This window comes from Ptychodera flava, chromosome 6, assembly GCF_041260155.1.
Source record: "Ptychodera flava strain L36383 chromosome 6, AS_Pfla_20210202, whole genome shotgun sequence".
In the NCBI taxonomy this organism is placed as follows: domain Eukaryota; kingdom Metazoa; phylum Hemichordata; class Enteropneusta; family Ptychoderidae; genus Ptychodera; species Ptychodera flava.
Window position 1 is genome coordinate 12,525,539 of NC_091933.1, and position 27,573 is coordinate 12,553,111.

The 27,573-nt window shown below is 39.6% G+C and overlaps 1 protein-coding gene across 1 annotated transcript; it reads left to right on the forward strand.

Moving 5' to 3' along the window:
- Positions 1 to 323: 323 nt before the first annotated feature.
- LOC139134856 (helicase ARIP4-like) lies at positions 324 to 27,275 on the forward strand. Its single transcript, XM_070701924.1, has 19 exons — positions 324 to 708; positions 6,547 to 7,188; positions 8,903 to 9,105; positions 9,616 to 9,825; positions 14,776 to 14,999; positions 15,659 to 16,016; positions 16,842 to 17,009; positions 17,352 to 17,466; positions 18,096 to 18,258; positions 18,521 to 18,763; positions 19,397 to 19,678; positions 20,186 to 20,304; positions 20,590 to 20,708; positions 21,887 to 21,986; positions 22,576 to 22,781; positions 23,025 to 23,200; positions 23,593 to 23,795; positions 24,386 to 24,573; positions 24,983 to 27,275. The coding sequence occupies exons 2-19, from the start codon at positions 6,614 to 6,616 to the stop codon at positions 26,281 to 26,283; spliced, it is 4,953 nt and encodes a 1,650-aa protein (XP_070558025.1). The 5' UTR covers positions 324 to 708; positions 6,547 to 6,613; the 3' UTR covers positions 26,284 to 27,275.
- The last annotated feature ends 298 nt before the right edge of the window (positions 27,276 to 27,573 follow it).

Consider the following 27,573-nt stretch of genomic DNA (forward strand, 5'->3'; position numbering starts at 1 on the left):
ATCTCGGTTTTCTCGATGCATGCGCACCGTGACTTTGCGCACAACAAGCATTTCTCATGGTGTATATTCAATTCCCAGGGAAACACCAACCTTTGCCCTTCTCGAATTTTCTATCTAGAATATACGCTACCTGTGCAGCCGTACATACATTCGCTGTTTTCCTCATTGTTTTCAACAACGTGTCTGTATTTCCACAGGAAGGGAACGCAACGGAGGTACAGGTCGGTTTTGTTGTGTTGCATAACTCGATTGAGTCACTTACAGGTTCTTTGTGATATGACCTCACATTGCTTACCCATAGTCCCTTGCGATCGTCACCTCTGCACTTCCGTTTGTTCAATACCTCAGTGCAGATGACATGCAGAGTCATCGATGACTAGCGTTCATATGCAGGAAGTTGACCCCGCATCTAGAAATTGCTGCTTGCTTTGAAACATTGACGAAGTCAACGTATGGGCAAGGACATCAGAAGGGAAGTCCTTGTGGAAGACAAAAGTAACGATCACAGTGAAAGGGAAGGGTGGTAGCCAACTGCACAACGACACTTGGATATATATACTGTACTGAGCTGCGGCACGTTACACAAGACGGTCATTCACTAAGCCCAACTACATATCTATCCCTATTGAATATTGAAAATCTGGACAATGTTTACGTAAACGGCCGTGTCACTCGGACGGATCGTCGATCACGGAACTTCAGCAAGTTGTAAGTACCTTATTTATTCCTCTCTCTCTCATCGGACTTCGCAAATTGACGTTTTTAGAAGCCACCTATTTCTGCTGAACGAAATTTCAGGACAAAGAATCGAATCTATGGTATATTTTCAGGCCAAACTCTCTAGCTTTACTAATGGTGTATGAGTACGGGGCTAGTTAGACTGCGCTACAGTGTACATGTTGTGTGGTGGGACCCTTTTACTACTTTTCTATCGTTCGTGTACTAAGTCAATGATCTACGGTCAGATATCCTACAACATCAGGGCTGTCGTAAATACTCGGAGGGCCCCCGGGGGTTGTGTTGTAAAATTGACTGCGTGTACTCAGCACTGGTGATCAGTTTAGTTGATTCTACCTGTTCGGAATATTCGAGACAAACCCTGAGCATACACAGTTCAATTTCGCACGATCTTACGAGTCGTCACATGATAATCATTGTTGTTTCACACCACGCACTCAAGCATCCGCCTGCCCGGGTTACCAAACTCCATAGGGCACGGCAGAACTGGAACTTGGAAGGGGGATTCCCGTAGTTTCACAGGTACCAAACATAGTAATAACATTAGAGGGATCGCATATCGACAGCACTACATTTAAATTCCTAGAATAACGATGAGTCACCTATTGTATTCAACGCTAGTCGTCAATATTGTGATCACCGTCAGACAAAATTCAGCGTTTCTCGAAATTTTTGATTAAAGTACATAGAAGTCACAACACTAAGTTCACACACAGGGCATCGCTTGTTGTCTGTACATACGTACGGAGGTAGTACAATAAGCGAGACACGTTTCGCGGAAGGCACATTTCTGTGAACTGTATTTTGAAAATTTGCACCGTGTCGGGTAGCATACCTGGAAACTTGTATCTTGTTCTAAAGAAATGTTTACGGCATATAAGGGAGCAAATTTTTTATTTCACTTAAGGTTAAACTGTGTTTAGATATAAACTGTACTCATGCGGTCGACCACTTTCAGGGGAGTTAACAACTAGTTACCTGGCAAATGCCCCGGTGTACCATTACACAGGGCCCAGGGCCAGGGTTATGTTGATAGAGCTAACGCGAGTGGGAGTTTTTTTGTTTGATAGTTTCAAATTGTCATCACGATGGAATTCACATTTTATTGGATTACATTTTTTTTTTTTTTCTGATTTTTTGCTCCTCCCTCATGACAAACATGTACATAGTGTATAATACTAAATACTAGTGCATTCTTCAAACAACAAAACGCCAACATTGAGCACAAAATCATCCTTTCCTTATTTACAATGTACCCCTCTTTCATGTAGACCTTTAGGAAATGTTTCAACATATAAGCCACAACCAATAAAACGTTCATGACAGCATATATTATTAATATTTAATAAAATTTTATTACAGTGTCGTTATTAATCACAGTATCATTCAAAATGAAAAATGCTTCCTGACTTTAACTGTCACATTTTGCAAAGCACATATCATGATTCTGAAATTTGATGAACACAGTCATGAATATATGTCAGCGCAGGGTAATGCGTAGGCATGTGCACCCAGGCACACACATGTATAGAGATAGATATTTGTGGAGTAACTGTGCTAGAGATATAGATAGAGAGATATAGATGTGTATACATGCATGTATACATATACTGATATATAATATATATATATATATATATACTGGTATATAATATATACATAAATCTGAGGAGTATGTGTAAGTATATATATTATTATATATATATATATATATATATATATATATATATATATATATATATATATATATATATATATATATATATATATATATATTACACACACACACACACGCTGGAAAGGGTATATTGAGTCTGCATTCCTGTAAAATTTAGCAGTTAATGATAGCAGATAGTTGTCATAGTAGTGTGACATTTGTAGAAGCTACCAGGAAAAAAAAATATTTTCAATGCTAGGAAAAAATTCATCATGATTGCTGAGCTCCAAAACTTATGAAAATGTTACCGGTTAATTGGTGAAGCCCTTGTCGGAATAAATGAATGCGAAGTGCAGTAGGGTTGTGATATCTGACCTCACCATTGATGTCATGTGACAGTCATGCGGGTGTAATGTCAGCGCTTGTTCACACACAGCTGTCAGACAGCCAGTACCCTATACTTCAATATCCCAATTCATTTGAACAATGTGTTGGAAGACTGACTGGATCAATTTTACCTGCAACACTTCATAGAAAGGCTTTTCTGTCCAGTTTTCTTGTTCATCGAAATATTGTTATTATAGGTTTCCAGGAAGGAGTAAACGCTGTGTTCACACACACACACACACACACACACACATACATTCTGTCTCAAGGCACTGAGACGACAGGAGAAAAGAAACTAAAAAAATTCTTGGAAAATGGAGGGAAAGTGTTCAGAAAGTTAGTAAGATATTTAAAAAGGATATAACTGTCAGCACTCTATGTGTTGGAATGTGAATTAAAGGCTGTTCCCTCAAATTGAAACCACGGAAGAGAGTATTATAATTACTCACAATGTAGGACTTGTATGCAGAACCACAACTACCCAATGGCTGTACTACTAGGCATTCTTTGCAACAGGAAAGACTAATGGGACATTTTTTCCTAAAAGCAGAAAAGACACAGACGAGGTTATTTGCGATCAAATCTGTCAATAATCTACTTGAAGCAAACAACAGCTGATTCTCGGATTGCCTTACATTAAACTCAATATAGTTATAATAGGCGTGATAGTAGTATTAAGACAACATGATCGTAAATATAAATTTAGAGCTCTCCTCAACTGGGAGTCAGTATTTTGCTTAACTGTGTGCAATTGAGATGTGATCCAAAGTGCAGACATGGTCGCATGACCTCTGATTATCTACAGACTGGCCCTACCCTTCAAGGCCTGCAACAGATTTATAAGCTCTTGTAATTGTGCGGAGGAAACCATTGCAGTTATGCAGCAGGAAGTAAAAAAACTGCTAGACTGTCAGTGTTATTTTAATCAACATGCAGTTTTTTTGTCTCTTACAAAACTCTGTAATAAATGAAAATGACTAATTGTTTAACAGCATAGGCACACACAAAAAACATTCTAATTGTTTAAAAGCACACACACCAAAAAAACATTGTAGCAATCATTCTGATTCACAGAAATTAATTTTTTTTGGTGAAAAAAATGAGAATAGAAGGAGATCTTTGAGACGGGTTATGTAATGAGATTTTTACACAAATTGATCAAATACAATACGGTGAGTCAATAGATAATTTGCATAACTTCATCGGCCTTTACACCAATGTACTTGCATGGATGAAAGTGAAATTGTAAATTGATTGTACAATACTCTTGAGTTACCCTTTCACCACCGTGGTTTGAACCAATGTCATTGTTTTCTATGGTAAAGTTGGATCTTTAGACAGGCAGACGGGAAGAAAAGGTTAATATTATTATGGCAATTGTCTTGTACTGTATATTTACCTCAAGTATTTAAGGACATAAATCCTGCATATTCTTCAAGCCCCATTGGCTGTAACATTTCGAGTATTTCGGTTATTTTCTTTCAGTTTGTTCTCGAGTACACTTTTCAGTGTTACTTTAGATATCATGTCAGAATTAATTGTACATCATGTCAGAATGAACTGTGTTTGACTTGTCAACTCAGGCTGTATGGAATGAATGTCCAATGTTACTGTTGACAACTGCAGTTAAGTCTAGAATTTATATGTCACTGATAACTGTAGTGTACTGTGCTGGGCTATAAAATACTGAAATTGCAATGTGTACTTTCATTGGAAAAAAGATGACAATGGATTCCGTTTTTCAAGAAACAAAATGCAATGGAAATATTTACAGATGTTAAAGCCATTGACACCCTTTAAAATACATCCTCTTTCATTTCCCTCCCCTGTTTCCTTTTTCGACATATCTTTTGTGGAATGCTGTTGTTCTTGTATGTGTTCCGTGACCTAAATCAGCGGAAAAGCGATGGAAGAGCAAGCCTTTTTCCTCCTTGGGAGTTGAATGACTTCGGTTGAACAGGTTAAATAGGGCACTTAAAAAAAGTAGTGCAACCAGGAGACAAGAGGGTAGGAACTCTAATCATGTTAAAGAAAATTAAGGGAAGCATTAGGAATGAAGCATTAGTGGATGTTTCATAAGAAGGGGCCATGTTGGAGGTGGAGGAGGAGGTCAGTTGGTGACTGCCATAAATTATGAATTAGATTCTGTATGCATTGTTAGTTGCTGTGTGCATCGATGTATGCAAGGATGTAATGGCACAGCGTCGCAAAATTACTTTCTTCTTCTACGTTCACAGAATCATCTCTCTCTGGCGGTTTCAGGTATCCCTGTCACCAAGCTGCAAGGTTTCCAGCATTTTAGGTTCGCAAATCGTTTTCCTGAGAATCTGTCGTTTCTGTTTCATTTTGTCAAGAAATTCCAAGAATATTAAAATGTAATTTGAGGTCACCAGTTTACATTTATAATTTTTTAAAACCTTATCGAGATTCTTAAAAACAATATACCGATATTTTGCTAGGTTCATTTTCCTTCTATGGATTGACCATTTGTGGCAGATATATTACTGATCACGCACACGTACTGTACAAAGTTGTACGATGTTTTTATGTTGGATGAACAAAGCTACAGTACTGCACTTTGCCCTTGAAAAGCTGTCTGTTGTAAGCAGATGTAAATTTTCAATTTCATTTCAAAAAGCATTTAAGTGGGGTGGTTTATGTACATGGTAAATTGCAGTGGATATGAAATGTACACAAAGTAGCAGAGGTATGCATGTCAACTTTATTAAGTTTGCGCCGTTCAACCGTTTTTTGATGCGGGGGTGGAAGTAAAAAGGCTGACAGCTCTTAAAACTGATGGTTTCTAAAGGGCTCTTGAAGCCTACACATCAAATTGGATGCCTTGAGATGTGAAAATATTGTTAAGGTGCTTGAAATTTTCTGTCTCATTTTAATACCAGAACGGGTAAGCCAGATATTATGTTTTGTCCAGTTGTCTGTGCTTCTGTAAGCGTTTAGTGAGCATTTGAAAGGTCACTGCAAATGAACATTGTATAACATTCACTGAACTCTGAATGACTCCTGTGTGTTATGTATGACACCTGTTATAAAACACACGTCCACTCTGGAATTGAATATGTGGCGATCCTCCTCATAGAGTACAGTTGTTGTTTATTTTTAGGGTTTACATAACTAGAGCAAGGGTGTTACATATATGGTGGTTACAAAATAATAGGAGTCAATGGCAGAAATTATAAAAGAGCTGTTCCAAACAAGTTCTCAGAGTGAGACAATTTTGTCTATTCTATTTCAGAGGCAGGTGATGCTGGACACACATTTTGTCGTATGGTCAGAAAGGACAGTTAATTACTGAGCAAATATCATGGTCACAAATGATGTATACAGGGCTGAACTAGAAACGGAAATATTATTTGCAGCGCAGTAATTCGGTTGTGCTTTGGTGATTTGATCCACTGACTATGGTTCATTACATATAATATGTATAGATGGTTACCCACAAGCCGTACATACATGTAATCTATTCAAAACATATACCGGTAATTCATAATGGGCCAGGAAAGTGTGTAGGATAGTGTACCTGGGTACATGTATGCATGGTTTTCAATCAACTATTTCAAGGACTAAGCCCTGGTTGAAAAGAAATACATACATGTACATACATAGTACATGTTCAATTATGTATGCTGCATGTATGTAGATATATATAGTGTTCTATTTTGTCTGTTGAAAGTAATTACAAAAATTATTTTTGTTTTAATCCATAAAGTGAACTGACATTTGATTGGTCCTTTTTTCATTCACAGATTCCTGTGTTTCTGGGGAAAAACAAGTTCAAGGCCAATTTTCTGTGGTACATTGCATACCAGTGAAATGGAGGTTGACACGTTAATGTTCAGTGAATCCGATGAGGAGGAATTCTTGCCCGCTGGACTGCAGAGTGATATCTCAAGTATTTCAGTATCCTCCCGCTCCCCTTCCCCCTCATCAACCACCTCCTCATCGCCGCCATCCCCTACGGAGGAGGTATCTCTTTCCCCTCCTGACGCTACAGATGACATTTCATCTTCCAGTGTGCCAGCGATGGCCTGGTCAAACGAGTTTGACTTAGTCGCTGATAAGCCTGATGATGATCACGCATCGGAGGCATCGGCGGGAAGCCCCTGCCAAGCTGCTACAAGCACCAAAGATGATGATAGCACTGCCCTGAACGCCATGTCATCGGCGTTTGTCAGTGTTCCGAAAGATCTCATGTCTGACGGAGACAGCAGTGCTGGAAAGAAGAAAAAGACTAAAAAGAAAGTGCGCAGAAAGAGAAAGAGCGACGAGACAACGACTCAGGAAGGTGGCAAAAAGAAGAGGAAAAAGAAAGGAGAAAAGAATGATGGTGAAGTTAAAGAGAAAAAGAAAAAGAAAAACAAACCAGCGAATAAAAGAAGAAACATAAAGTAAGTGTATCTCCAGAACACAATGTAGCTGAATGTGAAGGATTGCTTCAAGGAATAGTTTCATTAAAGGTAGTATGCACCTCGAAAGTGAAAGACTTAAACATTTGCTCTAACTTTCGTCAATGATACTCTTACCAAGCCTAGAATAAAAATCAGGGGTCTCTGTGCAAAGTTTCATACCAGAGACACAAATATCTAACGTTTACCAATATTTCAAATTCAAAATGGCCACCATCCCTGTATATACAACAAATGTAACACTATGGTTTGTGAAGAGCTGTGAAGTGCTTGTGTACAATACAGAGTGTGTTGAAATCTGAGAGACAAATTACTCCAAACACATGCCAATCAATTCTTCAACTATAAGTGGCCGTCTCAGATTGTCGCGTAAGGTCAAAAAGCGAATGAATTACGGGCTGAGGGGATTTGACCTCAATTCAAATAGTAACTTCACTTTCGCACTTTTATTTTGTGATCACAAGTTCGCTTTACACTGTCAGTAAAATAAAACACAAATTGCACACTTGTACCAACAAATTTTGCTGTAACTATTTCCAAGTCAGATCGATTAATTGATGATGTAATGTACGTGGTCAATGGAAACAATCTTCAGTAGCTGTAGCAAAATGTACATTGTACTCTCAGGCAGACATCAACATTTAAGGTGTGGGGGATTTTGATCTAAACAAAGGAATTTTGTTTCTTGAACTTAGGCCAAAGTAATTAAATTCTTTGTTTTGCGTCCACTCTAAATGGGAAAAGGTATGCGTCTAAGCGGCTGAAAAACACACACAGAAAATTAACACAATGTAATTTGATTGCAGCAAATAAAAATTGTAACAAAATTTTAGTTCAGAAAAGCTACGCGGTTATGTTCTAAAATTTCCTATTCAAATACATTGTGTGTGTTTTCCACGAAAACTTTAAAAACCTAAGCGGGTGGGGACGCAAAACAAAGAATTTTAATTACTTTGGCCTTATGTGACAATCTGAGATGGTCTCTAATGTGCATATTACAGTAAAGCAAATGATGCATAAATGTTCAATTTTACAGAATACTATAGAAATAACAGGTGACGCGCTGGCCATTAACGTATATTTATGGGCAAGGGCGAGAGATAAGCCAAAAATTAACGGGCGAGGCTTGCCGAGCCCGTTAATTTGGCTTTCCTCTTGCCCGCACCATAAATAAACGTTAATGGTCAGCGTAGAGTCTGTTATTTCCATTATATTATCAACAAACCCCTAAAAACTGTCAAAATTTACGAAAATTTCCCGTGTGAACGACAACGGGGCCCCAGAACCTGTCCGTGAGTAATGTACGTGCTGCAAACATTTTGCAAATCCGGAGATTTGCGTCTAAACTTGGCCCACAAATGCTCCATTTTATTTTGTGGTTGAATATGATCTTTGTACAAATCACAATTTTCGTTTTAGCCGTAAAGTTACTGTGTTGACGATATTATTCATATTCATGGGCATGAAAACAAACCATTACTGTGTTTGTGGGCAGTCACGTGGTTCAGCTCGACCAATTAAAACGCAATGGACAGGGCATTTTTCATATAATCAAAAATGAAAGTCCATAATTTCTCCCGCCCCATACTTGCACCAATAGTCAAAGGAAAATAACCAAACGAATACAGAAGTTATTTCAACTATAATATGAATGCCAGTATATATATATTTTTTTTCAACTTCTGTGATCATTTAGGGCACTGCTAACGGAAGATAAATTGACTGCAGACACGCTTGCAGCACAGCTGCAGGAGGAACAGAGAAAACAGCGACTCATCGAATTGCAGAAAATGAGAGAAGAGTTGCAGAATCGATCTATTGTACCACCGCCTCCACTACCATTAGTACCAGAACCACAGACATCAGCCTCAACTGCCGCTTTTCTCAGTGCACTGCTAGGTAAGATATGGATAGCTTCAACTTTGACCTGAGGGATAACCAAATCCAGCCATTTCTACCTGCAATATCCACTGCACTGTAATTCTTTTAAAAACTGTTTTAATTGGTAAATTTGTCCAGTCAACACCTTAGCTAGAAATATACCTCACTCTAAGAAGAGTCGGCTAGTTGCATCCTGGAAATCCGCCACATGAAAACAGTTTACATGAATCAACAAACTTGCTACTGATCTGAAACACTTATAAGGACAGAGTGATTTGTTTATAAACTGGACAATTTTTCAATTTCTCTGATGATTAATGTTGTAATTCTAAGGCTTACTTTCATTCAGATTTAGTCAAATTGGGATGACTTTGTAAACGACAGTTGCATTTTTGGAGACAGATTTGTTTGTTCCCCGGTGTTTGTCATTAGGCAGACAGTATTTGATTAATGCAGTTGTTACTGTGAATACAATAATCACAGCCAATCAATTATCAATAATCAAAGGTTTTTTGCCTTTGCACACAGACAAACCAGCTGTGCATGCTCCTGAAACCATAGTCGTCAAGAGACAGGAATCGCAGGCCAGGGTGATACACAATGTGCCGGCACCAAGGTCCATGATAGATACCAGGCTCGGTGGCCCTACAGAACCGGAATGCATCGTGCTGGATGCAAGCAGCGGAAGTGATGAGGATCAGAACAAGAAGCCGCCGGAGCCAGTGAAAAAGCAAAGTGGTATGTCATCTCATCATTTTACCGTTCAAATTAACCCATCACCCCATTTCACTGTGCTGAGGTCCAAGTCCACCATTGAAAATGATAGGGTTGGGTCAACCTACTGTGGCAGTGATAGGGTGTACGTTTACAGGCAATTGAATTTATGTATACAAAACTGCAGGGTTAGACATAGTGTCATAATTGCCGGCACAATCTTTTTTATGCCCTAGTATTTCTTGGTGTCAGACCAACATGCTCTACCCCAATTCCTGGTAAAGACGGAGGTCCACAATCATCATTGATAACAATCGGTTTGGACCAAACCATAGTGGTGAAAGAGAGACAGACAGCAGTTAAAATCATTACCAAGATCATGCCATTGCTCAGCGTTCGACTTTTCACATTTCTTTCCATTCTTGGAGGGCTTCATCCACACATTGATGAAGTCGGATTTTCATCAAAAGTGTACTGTTTGTTTCAATGTTAGATGGCAAATACAATGGTGATCATGTCACACATGGACTTTTAGTCTGACCGTTCCTTTGATTGGTCACGGTTTCATAAACCTTCAGAAACTTTTAGTGGTGGTGGTCTTGAATTTGATTTTGGTTCAACACTTCACTGCAATGATTGCCAGTTGCCAGTTGCAGTCTTTGAACCCAAAATTAAACTAGACTCATGTGCATTTATCTAATCGTCTCAAAACGGACGAACTACGAGCAGACCTACGAGCTCGTACGAGCGAAGTATGAGTGACGTAATGTGCCGTACTTTCAAAGTACGAGTGACGTAATGCAGGTCCCAAAATCGACAAAGTGAGCGTCAAGCTGAGCGTGGAAAAACAAAAACAGCGTCGAACTGAGCGTTGAAAAAAAAAGACAAAATAGGATTCGAAATGAACGTAGAAACATGCCAAACAGAATGTCAAAGAGGGGTTCTGAGTACGGGTGCTAAAATATAGCAAATATGCGAAATAAACACGTAATGACTTGACTGATTTCAGCTTGAATGTAGCAAGTACGGGAACGAGTTCAAAACGTCTTTCACGTGGGTAGGCCCTACTACTGAATTTGCAGCACTATATTTATAACACTGTTGACAAAATCTCAACAACAACAATAAATTGTGGGTTCATTGTAATTGGTATTGCATGCATAGTGAATTTTCAAAAATGACATTCATAATTGCATATATTTCAACTTGGGTAGCAAGAAAACCGATGACTCTGAGTGACTGGCATTGGGCGTTTGTTCGTGTGCAAACATCGCGTGCAAGTTACAGACGATTGGCAGTACGGTGGGAGTAAGCAATAATAGCGATAAACAAAACTGCCAGTTTAGTCTACCCACGATATTGTAATACATACGTCATCCACCCTCTGATGTGATTTTCCTCTAATTAACGCCAAATAAATAAATATATTTGTAAAAATACATTATTACGTCGACGCCGACTTCATTGACGTCGACAAATCGACGTCAGCATTTATACTACGACTGATGCCTGGAACTTATCTACCGAACTGAGTGTAGCTAGGTAAGTTTGGAATGTGATGAGTTGGTTTTGAGTGATGTTTTTTGTTGTTCAGGAGCGCGAACGAACGAATTGAATATAGAAGTATCGAGCATCGATATCTTGTGTGGCTTCTGCAAGTTCCCCGATGACAAACAGGAATATTGACCCCACAGTGACCTGACTATACCATATTATTCAATAGGCAGGGCCGTATTCTCAACAATACACACCAATAATAGTGTGGTTCCGATAATGTGCTTTTTCAAACTTGAAGTTGAATGCGAGGTCAGAAAAATGTTAGTCTTTAAAATCATTGTTGAGTAGAGGTCATTTTCAAATAGACTGTACAATATGAGGTACACACGGGTGCCACAAACACACCTGCCAACTCATAAAATCCTTCATATTATTCATTGTACACTGTGATTAACATAATGTGGTGATCAGATTATTTCGAGGTCATAAGCTGACTCACGAGCCACGCAGGTTTTATGTATGTGAAATCATTGCACTTTCGAATTCGAGAAAGTAAAAAAGATTTACAACGGCGGTAGGTGCATTACAACCAATCGAGGTCGACTGGTGGTCAACAAAATGAGCCAAAACTTATCGTCTCCAGCAGTCTGTTGCCAATCTCATAAACCAAGCCGACGTCAGATATTCTATAGGTGTCAATTATTTGCCTGATTTGCTCTCGTTTTGACTGTTTGAGTTTTCTATACCCGGGTGTTTCGACGGGTTATCACAAAGCAAACGGTAACACCCTTACTATTGTTTTGCGCAGAGTGACACACCAAAAATTGCTGTTTGAAAAGTTTTGACACCTCATTAACTGATCATTATTTACGATGAGCTCTGTAATGAGAGTGTTACTTTTGTTTTCACAGCCTTACGTACAGGTATTTCGAACATGTATTGTTCGGAAGAGAAACCGTTTCAACCGTCCGATTTCTTTTGGCTTTGACATAGGCCTAAACGTAAATATACGTCAGAATCGGGCGCTATTTATTGCTTTTGGTCATACTAAATTCTGAAGAGAAACTTTCGATCGTCGGATTTCATTTGATTTTCATTAATACGATATTCGGAAGATAAAGTGTTTTGACTGTCGGATTTCATTCTCGTTAATGTATCTCAGTATCAGGCCTTATTTTATTGCTTTCGGTCGTACTAAATTCAGCCTGAGAAGAGATACTGTTTCGATAACTTCTTTGGTTCTTCTTTAACAGCTTAATGTTACAATCGACGTCTGCAAAAAAGTCTACCATCGTGGCGTATAATAAGTCAGAGAGTGTCGCGTCGTCTCCAGTCTTGACCCGTACGTACAGACTCGTCCGAAAGTCAAAGCCTAAAAGAATTCCTCCGCACTGCACTGAACCTGCTCTCACGACCAAAAAAATAATCATACGAAGTTCACACCCGCTCCTACTTCCGAGTTTCGAATATACACAGAAAATGTGTCTAAGCGTTCGTTTGTCGTAAAATCCTTTCACATAAACAAAAATCTTTCATCCATGGAATACAACATAGTCCTAGGCGTATTCATAAAAAATTAGGTCAAAAGGCATGTGTGACTTATAGCTTGCATACGTCACTCGTACTTTGAAAGTACGGGCGCATTACGTCACTCGTAATATGAAAGTACGAGGCCGTACTTCTGCTCGTACAATGTCAGTTTCGAGACAATTACATACCTCTCATGTGTGCATACACAGCATGAAAATATTACACTTCAAATCATTTATGAATGCAGAAGAAACTGTCAACCAAAATTTCTGCAGCATTTAGCACAGTGAGCCATTATTACTGCAAGGACTGAGTGTGTAGTCAGCATAATTCCTGGAAAAATGTGATGTGTTGGTACATCTTGAAATGCCTAGGAAAATGTGTAATATTCCTGGAGAATTTTTTCCATGTCAAATACACTGTATACAGTAGATGCTGCGTCAAAGATTTCCTCACATCTGTCACACAAAGACTCCAAGAAAATGGTCATTTTCTCCCCAAAATACTCTTTGAAAACAGCCAAGAGATTTTAAAAATGTGTAAAGTTTGAACTGGTTTGTGGACCTTGTCATGACCTACATATTACTGGTACAGATACTAGGTTTCTCAAATATCAGGGAGAAAATATTAAGTGAGGACCCAGATGTATTACGGGAAACCAATCACATTTTGACAATCATGGGAAAGTAATCAAAACTGTGACAGACACTGTAACTCAGTCTGTGAGATCAGTCTGTAGAAATGGAATATGGCCGTATTTTTTCCGTTTCAAATCAAAACCGCAGACCTTTCCAATCATCCATCAAAGATCATCCCCCTGTGATGTGATGAACCCTTGAAGTATTTCCTGATGCTTTCATGAACAGTAACCTATCACTTGTCAGAGATGAGATTTGATTAATGGTTGTGTAGTCTGGACTTAAAAAAAAATCAATATTTTTAATGACTCCAGTATGGCAGATGTAGGTCAGCACAGCCGGGCTGGATTTCAAGGACATGGGACCAAACTCAAAATTCCTGGAAATGATTAGGCGTTCAGTCATCCTGTCTGTTTCTTGTTTTTTTCAGCTGTTTAAAAGTTTAAATTGTGTCGATTCTTCTAGTGTCTATTCATTTTCTAACTGTGTGTATTCATTTGTGGCTTTCTTTCACAATGTGTCCCTGGTTCTTTGTTATGTTCTTTGTTAGGGGCTTGAAATCCTGCATGCATTTAACTTGTCATAATTGTGATTTATTAAAAAAGCCATTGAGAAGGGCACTGAACAAAATTCATGAATGCTGTCGGTGACCTTTCACTCCAAACAAGTTGTTAGATAAAATTACGCACTGATTAAATGCACTGAGAGACGCTGACTCAGTATGTTCCTGGAACATCATCATGTAACGTATAGGGATCAAGACACTTGTACTCCATTGAGTAATAAGTTAATCGTGAAAATTTCAAGAAAATAAACTCAGGGTATTTGTGTGTATGTTCATTCCAATTGTACTTACCCGGTATGGATGCTTTGTGCAAGAGCATCAGTACATTTTAATCCTTTTGTCATAGGAGCTTTGCCAAAACCCATCAATACTGATGGTGAGTGTAGACGTATATACAGGCAATTGTGGATGAAGAAGTTCAAGTTTGGCATACAGTATTTGACAAGAGGCAAATTAGCTCATGAAAGCAGATGAATTTCCAAGACAAGGGTGAAAAGCCATCTGAGATGAAAGCATGACGTTTATGAAGTGACATCAGTCAAGTATAATGTTACTCATCTGTGGACTTTTAAATGCCAGCTGATTTTGCTAGCTTAGCTTGTTGTGCTGGCTCAAAAGAGTACATCACTCAGAAGCTTCTCATTTGTCATGAGAGAAATTCATTTGAACTTGCTAACTTGCTCATGCTCTCTCTCTCTCTCTCTCTCTCTCTCTCTCTCTCTCTCTCTCTCTCTCCCCTCAAAGATGTGATTGAGATTCTCAGTTCAGATGATGATGTCGTTGTTGCGAGCGAGAGCAGCGACAACGATGCCGATGACGGGGACATGGACAATAGCGGCCAGCACACCAACGACGAGATGAACCAGCCAGACTCACAGGGTAGAGTCTTGGTTAACATCAACCATCCACCCAAGGAAGAGGATATCTTCCTGTCACCGCAGCTTGCCAAGGCTGTGAAACCACATCAAGTAAATATCACACTTACAATATCTCCATCTCAGTTTGAATTTGAAATGTAAAATAGGATTGTGACATACACAAGTGTTGCAATACTTCTAGTTGGCATTCTTGTACACAGTGCAACAATAGGAGCGTGCCAGTGTGTAAAACACTTCATTTATTTAAACGAGAGAGATCGAATTGCGATAATGTATTCTTAAAAACTTGAACAACTCACCATCATTTCAAATGTATTTAGGTGGTATTTAGTTAATATGAGATGCAAATGTTAAAATATTTTGGCATTTTTGTGGAAATATCATGATTGATGATCCAGAATTACTCTTTGTCAACAAGGAGTGCCTTTCACCGTCTCACTGACTCTGAAACCAAGTGTTACTCTGATTGATTTTGAATGAAGTCATTGTTATGCTTGCAGAACAAGCTCTATCAATCTTTTGTTTACTGTGCATGCCTGTCGTAGGCCTTTCGTGCAGTTAGCCAGCTTAGCAACAGTTATGTTAGTACCGACAATTTGAAATACTAGTAGTTTGAAATTTCTTTTTCCAGTGAGTAGCATGTACCAATACATCATCAACGACAACAGGCCAGTCTTCCTAAATACTTGCAAAGTTTTTGACTGACCATACATTTCCCAACTATATCTGCAATTTTTTTTTCAACTCAGATTGGAGGTATTCGCTTCCTCTATGATAACTTGGTGGAATCCCTCCAGCGATACAAATCCAGCAACGGCTTCGGCTGCATTCTGGCCCACAGCATGGGCCTGGGAAAGACACTCCAGGTCATATCTTTCATAGACATCTTTCTCCGGCACACTCCTGCCAAGCGTGTGCTGTGCATTGTTCCCATCAACACCATCCAGAACTGGCAGGCAGAGTTCGACATGTGGGTACCAGTGCGGAAGGAAACGCCACCGGAGGATGGTGGAGAGACAGACAAGCGTGAAATACAGTACAGGGAATTTAATGTACATATTGTGAATGATAATCACAAAACCACCGCAGCAAGAGCCAAGGCAATTGGTGAGTGTATGGACAGATGAATCTACCATTGCCATGACCCCTACATGACCCCACATCCTGGTACTATTATCTGTGACATGAATCCATCCATTTTGCCAGAATTCTGTGCTGAATTACTGTTGTCTCATGTTTACTAGCAAGAAATCAGATTTTCCATGTGAAAGCCACTAATTGATGTTCAAATATCCTACACCAACAACAAAGCACTATGGTGTTAGGCCATGTTAGGGTCATTAAAATGGCCTTCTACATGAAGAGATACAAATATTTCACAGATTCAAGCTAAAGTATGCAGATACTCACAAAGATGTTATCAACTGTCTGTTCTTATTAACTTTTTCCATGTTTTACACTAGAATTAATAACATCAATTTATCCACTGGTTGACCACAGCTTACTAGTTCATAGCCTGACAGAAGTGACAAAATCACAATTGATTTAGAAAGGGGAAGAGAAAACTTTTGTGCTCAAGCTTTGTTAGCCTTTTGTTTCTCTTTTATAGATGATGCATATTACAAGGAGGAATAGTCTAGTTTATTTAAGCATCTGTCTGATAATTTTTCCGTATCATACATTAGCTGGGATGCTCACAATTTCCTAATAAAAGGTAATTTCAGCGTCCCTGTAGGTGCTGCACAGCAGAGCTTATCTGAACCTTCTGCCCCATTGCCCTGTGAAGAGGTCCTGTGCTCTAGAAAAATATAGGGGTGTACCAAAGTTCATCGATGATAGGTTTAACTGATCAAAACCGTGAAAAGTTCAAGAGATTGCAAATGTTGCCGTGGATGATAACGTGTTGATGATCTTGATGTTTTCTCCATCCAGGTGAGTGGCATGAGTCTGGTGGCGTGCTCCTGATGGGCTATGAAATGTACAGGCTTCTGACGCTGAAGAAATTCACCGGCTCTCGTAGAAGGAAGAAGAACAGAGATCAGAAAACTGAAACGGTGATCGATCTGGAAGAGGAGGACAAGAAAGCGGCCATGGCATCAGGTCTGTGTGACTGCAAGTTTTAAAGTTTTAAAATAATCCAAAATTTCAGATCCATTGGAGGGCATTAGTATGGCTTTTAACAACATTGTCTTCCAGAAGATGAAGAGTATTGTGCATTACTTTCATTTATAATCTCCTTTTAATGTCAGTCTCTTCGCATTTATAACATTCATTTCTAATGAAACAAGCTCAGTTTCCATCAGTTTCTATCATTAGTGCAGAAAACATAAAAAAAGGGAATTCTAACAAAAAAGTATACTTTGTACACCATACGTTCATATTATGAAGATAATTAAGCAGCATGACCCTGACATCTCTGTTACAACTTGTCGTTTTTTTCAGCAATCATGACAGCCCTGATCCAGCCAGGACCCGATTTGGTGGTATGCGATGAAGGTCACAGAATCAAAAACACGCACGCAAGCATTTCACAGACACTGAAGAATATTCAAACAAGGTAAAACAATAAATAGACAAAATGAATGCCGTAACCAACTATAAATTTCATCATCTTACTAGCAGAAATTATGTCAGTTGAACTGTTGGCCAATTAGACTGAAAGTTATCTGGAAATAGCAATAATTATCAGTGACCGTCAGTTTGTCCCAAGACTGGCACCGTCAAAAAAAGCTTCATAAAGCAGGCTTTATTGTATCAGTTGTACACACAACTCACACTCACAAATCAAACTAAAGATCTAAGATTGAGCACACAATAAAAAAATAGGGCAAAATGTAAAATCATGATTTGATATATAGTGTGTGGTAGCCCTGCTGAGAAGGATGTTTACATGGCGGCTAGGCTGTAGGACACTTTGTTGCAATATTAAGTAAACTTTTACCAAGTTTAGGTAAATTTGTAAATATCTAAATAAAATATCTGAACTGTCTCAAAGGCAAACTGCCATTATTTCTGCAGTACAGTCTGTACACTGTCCAACTACAGCATGTGAGGTACTTAATGTATAAGTACTGGCATGTCATTCCATACTTGCTGATACTTTATCTAGTAAAATTATTTGTGGACATCTCTAGCATTACAAAGACACACATCTGATTCTTCAGCATTATTTTTTCATCCATGTAGACGTAGAGTTGTTCTGACAGGCTACCCGCTGCAAAACAACCTGTTGGAATACTGGTGCATGGTTGACTTTGTGAGGCCGAACTTTCTCGGCACAAAGGCAGAGTTCAGTAACCTGTTTGAAAGGCCAATCATGAATGGCCAATGCGTGGACAGCACACCAAAGGTGAGAATAATGAATTTAGTGAGTGTGTTTTGAATAAAAGAGTGGCTACAAGAGGTGGTACTCAGTGACAGGGCTTCCATGTTAAAGTTGTCAATCAAAATGTCAGAAACTGCAAAATGATGTATGACCTCGGTTGTTCAGCTGTTCAAACATGATCCACTGTATTCAGAAGATAACTTTTACAAATTCACAGTCTAAAACAAGAGATTGAAAATCTGAACTCTTGCTGTACTCACATTTGCCTTTTCATTGAATCTCACAGGATGTGAAAATGATGCAGTTCCGAGCCCACATTCTTCACAGCCTCTTGGAAGGCTTTGTGCAGCGCCGTAGTCACGCCGTGCTGCACAGGACGCTGCCACAGAAAGAGGAACACGTGATACTGATCCGTCAGACTACGATACAGAATATCCTGTATCACCGCTTCATGCACTACTTCAAAGAGATGGGAACCTCAGGATGGTGTTCAGCAAATCCCATCAAAGCATTCTCCGTGTGTTGCAAGGTTTGTAGTAGTTATCTCCATTTGATAGAGGTGCCTTCTTGTTACAGTTTGATGTGGAACTTCAGTCAGCATTCTGTGGTGCGTTACACACCCTTTCCATGGTCAGTGTAATTTTTAGCCATTCTCAGTCGAAAAATACCGATAATTCTTGAAAACTAGCCAACAGATTATGTCAGAGACTCTTCTTGATATCTTTAATTTGTTTATTTGAGTCTGAAATTATCACTCCCTTGTTTAAAAAAGGACAATTGCTGTGACGTTTGACAAGCACATGTCATTTCAGTCCTTAAAAAAAAATTTGTGGTTTTATAGGTCTCCCAGAAGTACGCCAAATAAACAAACTCAGGCCAGCCAACACCAGGCATTGTATGCAGTGTGCAGTGTCATTGTTGACCAATGAATTCTTGTCAGAACTGGAATGTAGTTGTCAACAACAACATTAGACATTACAAAATAAAGGATATATTTACTTAACAAGTTTAACACTCAGCATTTTAAAATGATTGTGGGAGTAGAACAATAAACTGCATGACAGAAACAGAACAAAAATGGTGGAATTTACATCAGAAGTTAATAGGACAGAGCTTTTGATATCTTTTATATTTATTTTAATTTCTATAATGTTGACAACAGATCTGGAATCACCCTGATGTCTTGTACGAGGCGATGCAGCAGAGGTCGGAGGCCGAATCAGGGGATGTTGACATTGACCTTGACCTTCCCGACATGGGGTCAAGGTCGGCGTCGCCCAGTACCAGTGTCCACCGCAGTGCGTCGGCGCCGAGTCTGACCGCCCTGAAGGCGGCAGCTGCGTCGGCAGGTCGGGAAGGCTCAGGGAGGAGGGGAAAGCTTGAACAGTTACCCGGGTTGATCGGATTTCAAGATAAAATACAACAAGTCATATCTTTTGATTGGGTAAGAACCGCTGTCTCAGATTACAGCCCCTGTATTGTGACATGTCATGGAAACTGAAAATAAACAAACAAAAGACATTATTGTCATTTTACAAGCTGTTGCACTCCCCACCTGTGGGCTCTCATGAACTCACAACCTGTGTGTTTGAGAAAGATGATTTCCCCATATAGGTACTGCGACAAGTGCTGATTACAAATCTGCCCATGAAGTTCAAGACTCCAATGTCAGTCCCCATCCATCAAGCTCACACTCTTTCACCGTTCTATGGTGTCTGTGAACCAGTTTGCCTATGCAGTCAGTGAGAACAATGTTCCAGATTACAGTGGTAATACGAGAATCAACCTGCAAAATAAAAATTTGACGGTAAACTCTTCCCCAAATAACAGTGTATTTGATACCGTTGCTGCATAGGCACAATGACTTACAAAAAATGGGCAACTCTCAAGGTATAGCAGATTTCTGTTCAATACAAATGTAGATTAAGTGGTGAATTCTTTGTCCAAACAGGCTGCAGATGTCATGAAGAACTACAAACCAAATGTCCTGAGCAACAGCAACAAAATGGTCACAATGTTTTATATCCTAGAAGAAAGCATCAAACAAGGAGACAAATTGCTACTTTTCAGGTAAAGTAAATAAAACCACAATGATTATGAATAATTATCATGGATTATAATTAATTTTTGCTTTTCTTGAAAAAATTTTTTTCCAATATTACTTTTAAATAAAACCACAATGATTATGAATAATTATCATGGATTATAATTAATTTTTGCTTTTCTTGAAAAAATTTTTTTCCAATATTACTTTTCATAGAAATTGCATCGTAATGAAAAGTCTGTAGTGTGCCAAAAGAGAAAACTCATTAGACCTGTATTCACATGTTTCTGGTTTATTATTTTTTTGTACAGTCAAAGTTTGAGTACACTTAACCAGATTGAAAAGTTCCTATCAGAGTGTCCAATACCCAAACCTTCAGATGCGCCGGAAGACATGCCCACGCAGTGGATCAGAAACAAATCATATTACCGTAAGTCATCCAAGTGAAACAGACTGGGTATCATTGGACGTTGTGTCTTGATACTCTTCCAATGAGCTGATCACCACCCTGCTACACAGCAAGAAAACTACAGGCAGATTTCAGTACATGCCTGTAACAGGGTCTGATCAGTACCTGTAACAGTCCCTAAGAAATAACCTCTGTTACAGAACCTGTAAAATTGGTCAGATATCAGGGGTGTATGAACAGGTCTGTATCAGGCCTGGTATTACAGGAATGTATACAGTGATGTAATTTCTGAGTGTATCCAGTGCTGTGACCACATGACTGAAATACTGGTGTACAAACAGTGGTGTGTCAGTGTTGAATTTACAGGGCCTGTTACAGGGTCTGAAAATTTGTCAGATTTCAGGGGTGTATATTTTCAGAAAAATGGGCCAATTTTGGTGACAGAAATGAATACAGGCATAATTGTGAATACATTAAAAAAATGGTTGACCCTGTCACAGGTCTGTATTCACATTACTGTGCACAGTCCTGTAAATACAGTCATGGGACAGGCAGAAATTTCAGGCCCTGTCACATCACTGTGTCTTCAGCACTGTATATAGCCATGTCATCACAGCGCTGGCCACAGACCTGTACATCAGCCCCTGTCACAGCAATGGGACGTCTTTGCTGACACAGACCTGTACCACAGGATTGTATCAGGGTCTGTACAGGGCCTGTCACAGGGGCCAATGTTTTTTAGCTGTGTATGAATGTATCTCTGCCAAAATGTCAGATCTTGCAAGTTATCATGAACATTTGACACGCGTCACAGGAGTTGGTTTTTGGGAAAGTTCGAAACTTTTGTACATCGTTTGAATGACAATGAAAGTACAATGTGCTGCATATTCGAATTTGTGCTTGTGATAATGACCAGTGGTTGCTGTAAAATGTTTTCCAGTATTCAACCAAGTGAACACATATGGTACAGAGAGTACGCAATCTTTTGTCCTTTTGAACACGGAGCAAGAATAATTCCTAGACATGTTCTGTAGTGAAGGTTGAAACTTCACATTTATTATTTTTTGAGTATGATGCTAGACATTTGTAATAATCACCGTATTTACATCAAAAAGAGAAAGAACTCCCCACCTCTTGCTCTTTTCAAACACACTGAACTTAATGGCAGCAATCTCCTTTTGATATTCTCTAATGTTCAGGTTTAGATGGCAGTAGTTCTCCATCAGAACGGGAAAAGATGATTAATCATTTCAATTCACCGACCAACACCTCAGTCTTGTTGTTTTTGCTGTCCACAAGGTGAGAGAGATGTTCTGTAATTCAAGTGTGCAGACCAAAATAAAGTCATATTGTTGATTCCTGATAATTTTAGATCGGTCTCTGTCATGCTGGTGTTGTCAATAATGGAATTGGTCATCTGTGCTTGCAGTAGCCATGTAGCCAGTCAGTGATCTTCGCTCAGGAGGCAATGCATAATAAAGAGAAGTGCGCCACCAACGTTGTGTATTGCAAGTTACACCCCTCCATTGTCATGTATGGTTACATGCAAATTAGTTGTGACTCAGTAATTTAAAAACCTGTTCACCCCTAATTACTGGTAAACAGGTCAACAATCACCATTGTTATGGTGATGAAAGGGTTAAACTAGCTAAAAATGTACATTTCCTTTAGTGTAGACAGTACCTCATGATTTCTCTCTCGTTTCCTACACACTGATGTAACAAATGTAATTTGGGCAGTCAGTCTGTGGCAAAGAGAGTACCAATTAGCCTGTCATCACAAAATCCTCACTGCCAAAGATGTGTCAAATGTAGCGCTTCAATACATACTGCCAGAAAATACTTCAACACACCATTTTTTCATAGATCTGTAACCCATATCATTTCAGAGCTGGCTGCCTCGGTGTCAATCTCGTAGGTGCCAATCGGGTCATCATCTTTGATGCCTCGTGGAACCCGTGCCACGACGCTCAAGCGGTTTGCCGTGTCTACCGCTACGGGCAGACCAAAAACTGTCATGTGTACAGGCTTGTAACGGAGAACACACTTGAAAAGAAGATATATGATCGACAGATTTCCAAACAGGGAATGTCAGGTAATCAATGATCCTTAAAAGTTTGTAAAGTATTGTACTAGAATGTAGCAGAAATCATCTAGTGAAGCCTTAACAAAACAAGTATCTATACTCAAAAGCCATTCATTGGTGTTGGTGTTATTTTTTCAGTTTTCATGAATGATTTTATGGTTGATAAGAAGGATAACATGTTTGCAAAACCAGTCCGGTACATGTGATAGATTAATTCACACACGACAATTACTGAAAATTTGTCTCTGTTAGATCGCGTTATCGATGAGCTCAACCCAGAGCTGAATTTGACCAAGAAGGAAGTAGAGTCCTTGCTTGAATACGATGAGAGCGACATGCCCTACGAGGATTTTGGTCACCACGCCAAGAAGTACAAAGACCCAATCCTGCGTGACATATGTTCTACATATAGTCGTCACATCTCCAAGGTAATTTTTAATTTTCTCTGGTAGCATTTTAATTTTCACATAGCTACAAATTGTGTCCTGATTTGATGAAATCTGCCAGAGTGACCAGTGGAGAAACTGTCACTTGAGGTGTTTACAGCTGTTGGATACCTAACTCGTATTGTATTTCAACCACAAAACATGGCCCAGGCTAGCATACATCTGTAGGCACAGTGACAGGCCAGTAGACAGAGAGACATATGGAAACATGTTTTCTCTTTCTTTCACCGTTTCTTGTACCGCTTCATCTCCAGCCACCATTGTATTGTCATTTCTTCCCACCTCATGATCCCCAGTGTATGGAATCAGTCTTCAAAAATCATCCAAAAAATCTCATCCGTCATGCCTCAACTTTTTGCTTTGAAATTCCACAGGAGCCATTTACCCACGAGTCACTGCTCATAGACAAGAAGGAGTCCAAGCTAACCAGGGCAGAGAAACGGGCTGCAAAGAAGAGCTATGAAGCTGAGAAAAAACTCAACATAAGTTATTCCAGACCATCTTATACAGCGTACTATCCAAAAACATCAAATCCTTCACAGACTGGGAGCTCATCGACATCAATCAATCTTTCCAGGTATGATCATGTCAAACTCATCTTTTTGTGTCCAAACTTGATGAGTGTCAGTCATTTTTGAAAGCCTTTCAAGTTTGTTCACTCCCTTGTTTTTGACCCCAGTTTTTGAAGGGTAGTACCTCTATTTCACTCTAACCTTCAAAATTCTTGCTTTTCTGCCTTCATTGCTATGTTTAAATATACAAATGAAATGAATATAAAATGGCAATTATTTCTGAGAAAAAATATTCTCATAGTATCACTAATTTTTATAATCCCAATATTAACATGTAACACCACCAAATATTTAATGCTTACCCACTAATGTAACAATGTTTTAACAGATATGTGACACTGACCTTGTATGTAACAATGTCAAATCCAATATGTAACACAAGCCAACACTATATACAATATGAGAGTTGAACAAATTCTGTGAGAGAATATGTAACATAAATGTAAACAAAGAGAAGCTATTTGTTAGAACTGAGAAACAAAGAAGACACATACAGTCATGATCGTGACAATGCATATCTTCTCTTGAACGTGACATCATTATGAGTTGCTTTCAATTCAACTGACAGCATACTCTTTCCACTTTCTCACGCAAGGTTTTCCAGCGGTCAGAGCATGACTGTGAACCGACCCGTGGCAAGTGTACGCCCCATGCAGACCACACCGATACCTATGCAACCAACGCCCAATGCAGCAACCGCCGGGGTCAGCGACCAAGTCAAGCAGAGGCTTCTGAACCTGAAACAAGCCGGGGTCACGGTGCAGAAGATTGTCACCACAACAGGTCAGTTTTCATATCCCTGATGGTGCCAGCAGATCATGATTATTTTCAACAACAAAAGGCAAAGTATTGAAAAGTAATGGCATTCCATTTCATTCATTGAGTTTTGTGAAAACAACTTGATATATTGTTTCACAATTCAGTGGAAAGGTAATCTAGCATGGCCTTTGAAAAATGATTTTTGTTGGCAGTTGTGCTTGAAATCACCCGGGGAAACAAAGTGGGAATTAGAAATGGTATTGATTATGAGTTCAAGATGTCTTCTGAAAGGCATTGTATCGGAATCAAACAAATTCAAACTCTTGTATCTAAAAATTCTAAGCTTGAAAAAAGTACTGTAGATTTGTGAATACTGATATATAGGTCTCTGTCAAAACTTACATATTTTACTCTTTTTCTTCTCGCTTTAAAGCCATACATTTACCTGGGCTGAACACTGCAACGTCTACATCGCCGATGATCAAAGCAGGTGAAACCATCAACATCATTCGCACGCAGAAGGGAATCTATGTCCGCAACCAAGAGGGAAAAATATACGCCGTGCGGCCTGGTCCATCACGCAGTATGTCACAACTGAATGCTGCTTCTGATGGTGGTGCCTCACCGCAAGCACTGGGTGCTGACGGAGGTGCAGATCTTCCGTGGACTGGAAATTCCCTCTTTTCAGACAATGACAAGAGACAGACACCTGGCTCTGCTCCGACTGACCAGGCTGCAGAAATACCAGCTGTAACTGCAGTCCCCAATCTCAGTGGAGAGCATACTCGACCAAGCTCTGCCAACAGAAGTTCCCAACTGCCATCGGAGTCAAAGTCGGAACGCAGTGACATTAGGGAAGTGTCTCCTTTTCCCACTGATAGGAACACTCCAACGAACACCCACACAACAGCCTGTGTGACCATGACCACATCTACGGCCATGGACCCCAAGCTGAGTACAAGCATCTCAACCAGCATGACTGTCACGCCAACGGCCGCTGAAAGCCAAGCAAGCCAATCCTCCAAGATAAATGATGGTGCAGGGAGCTCTGCAAGTAAAACAGATGCAAAACCAGCCACGAGCAGGGAGAAGGCATTGGACAATCGCACCCCATCTGTCATACCGCCTTTCGGTGCGGTATCATTGCCTTCTGCATCAGGTATACCCTTGCCTCTCATGAGCCTAGCAGGTTTACCCGGACCCATGGCGTACGGCCAGTACGGCGGCTACTATCACCCGATGCCCGGCATGCCCCCGATGCAGCATCCCCACACCATGTATGGACCGCCTCCTGGCGCCGGGATGAACCCAATGTTCGGAGGCAGTATGGGAGGATATGCTGAGGGCATGCCATTCCTGCCGGTGGCGACCTATGGCAACCCAGCAATGAACATGACATTCAGTCAGCCAAGTAGCTCCGGCCAGACTTCAGAATCCAGGAATTCGACGGCAAATCGCGACAACAGCCCAAGTGCAAACGAGCCCAAAGCTCACACCATGGATAGCAATTTTGCCCAGCTAACCGAAACAACGGACTCACAAAGTAACGACAGCAGCAGGGGGAGCAGTCCGAACAGTCGACTTGGGGAGGTGGGCGACCTGGCAAATTTGATCAACTTCACTCAGTCTAACTGGCTACAGAATTCCATGCAGAGAATAGGAGAACATTTCTTGGCCAAGTCTGACAGTAGCGGAGAAGATCAGTCGAGTATGGACATAGGAAATGACTTGTAAATGGATAATATATGCTAATATACTGACTATGTTCTGTAGCACTGCTTTGCAGATACTAGAATAGACTTAATGCAGAACAGGGTGACTTTCACATGTTGCTTTGCCTCTTATTGCCAAGAAAAACACAATGACTCAGTTTCTCTTGAGAATTGTTGTAGGAAAGATTAGAAAGTAAAAATCTGTACTCTAGCTATCGGTACTATAATATGAAAGTCTGTTTAATGTGACATGAATAAACAGTATCAGGAGATAGTTGTTTTTGCTGCATCTGAGATAAGCCTAGCCATGATATTATAGCAACCAGCTTGACTTATTGGCTTCACCACTGATATTGCTTGAATCACAGTCCTTCCACCAATAGAGGAACTGTGCTTGAATGATAATAAAGAATGGTGTGCCTGTGCCCAATATGACCACAGAGGGCGCTGTGTACAGACGATAGCATTCTGACATGGCAGGTCATGGGTTATCGTGTCTTCTTAGTTTTCGTTTTATTTTTGCTTTTACATATCAGTTTTAAAACAGAGTATAGCAATGTTATTTGGTCAGGCCAACAGGTTTGAAATCCAAATATGCTACCCTTGCACAGGAAGAAGAGAATTTTTGTCAAAGTCATTTTAGTCCAGAAAATTGTCCAATTGAAGATAGCAGCCCAACCATATTGTGTTATAAGGCCTACTAGTCACACGTAATTTAATGAGTGTATGCTGAGGCAGTTTAGTCAAGCAGTACTCCTTCCATCTTTTGAACTTTTGACCATTTGTGTGTGAGTGGTATCTCAGACCATATTGATCTCATAAAAGGCTTACACCGCACTGATGGGTGCCAAATTTGCCACTGTGACTGGATTTTATCTCACAGTTTATCATTTTTTCCTTTTGGATTTTGCATTTGATGACCAATTCCAAGTTTTGCTGGACCATCTATTTAATGTATTGACAAAGTTGAAAGAAAGTCATAAATAAAAAAAAAGAAGAAAGTTAAAAAGAAAATTGCTCAACTTTGAAAGTGTCATAATGTTTCTTACTTATGTCCAAGAAACGGTTGAGAGGAGTGTATGCTATGCTGTGTCCATTTTTACTCTTTCTGTTTATTCTTCCTGCTGGTTCTCAAGACATGATCAGGTTTCCAGCAGAGGTTTAGTGTGACTCTATCGCTGTATGATCCATAATGATCAGTGAAAAATGGTGTCTTCCGACTCTTTGTCCTTCTTTGAAACACTTGGATGGAATGGAAAGAATTGCTTTCTTTTAGCAAAGATAATCAACTGCTTGAGAGAAAAAAAATAAT

Coding starts and splice junctions, on each gene's coding strand:
- LOC139134856 (XM_070701924.1), top strand. CDS start 6,614: ATGGAGGTTGACACGTTAATGTTCAGTGAATCCGATGAGGAGGAATTC. Junction 7,189..8,902: donor AATAAAAGAAGAAACATAAA/GTAAGTGTATCT, acceptor GTGATCATTTAG/GGCACTGCTAACGGAAGATA. Junction 17,467..18,095: donor CTGAAGAATATTCAAACAAG/GTAAAACAATAA, acceptor TCATCCATGTAG/ACGTAGAGTTGTTCTGACAG.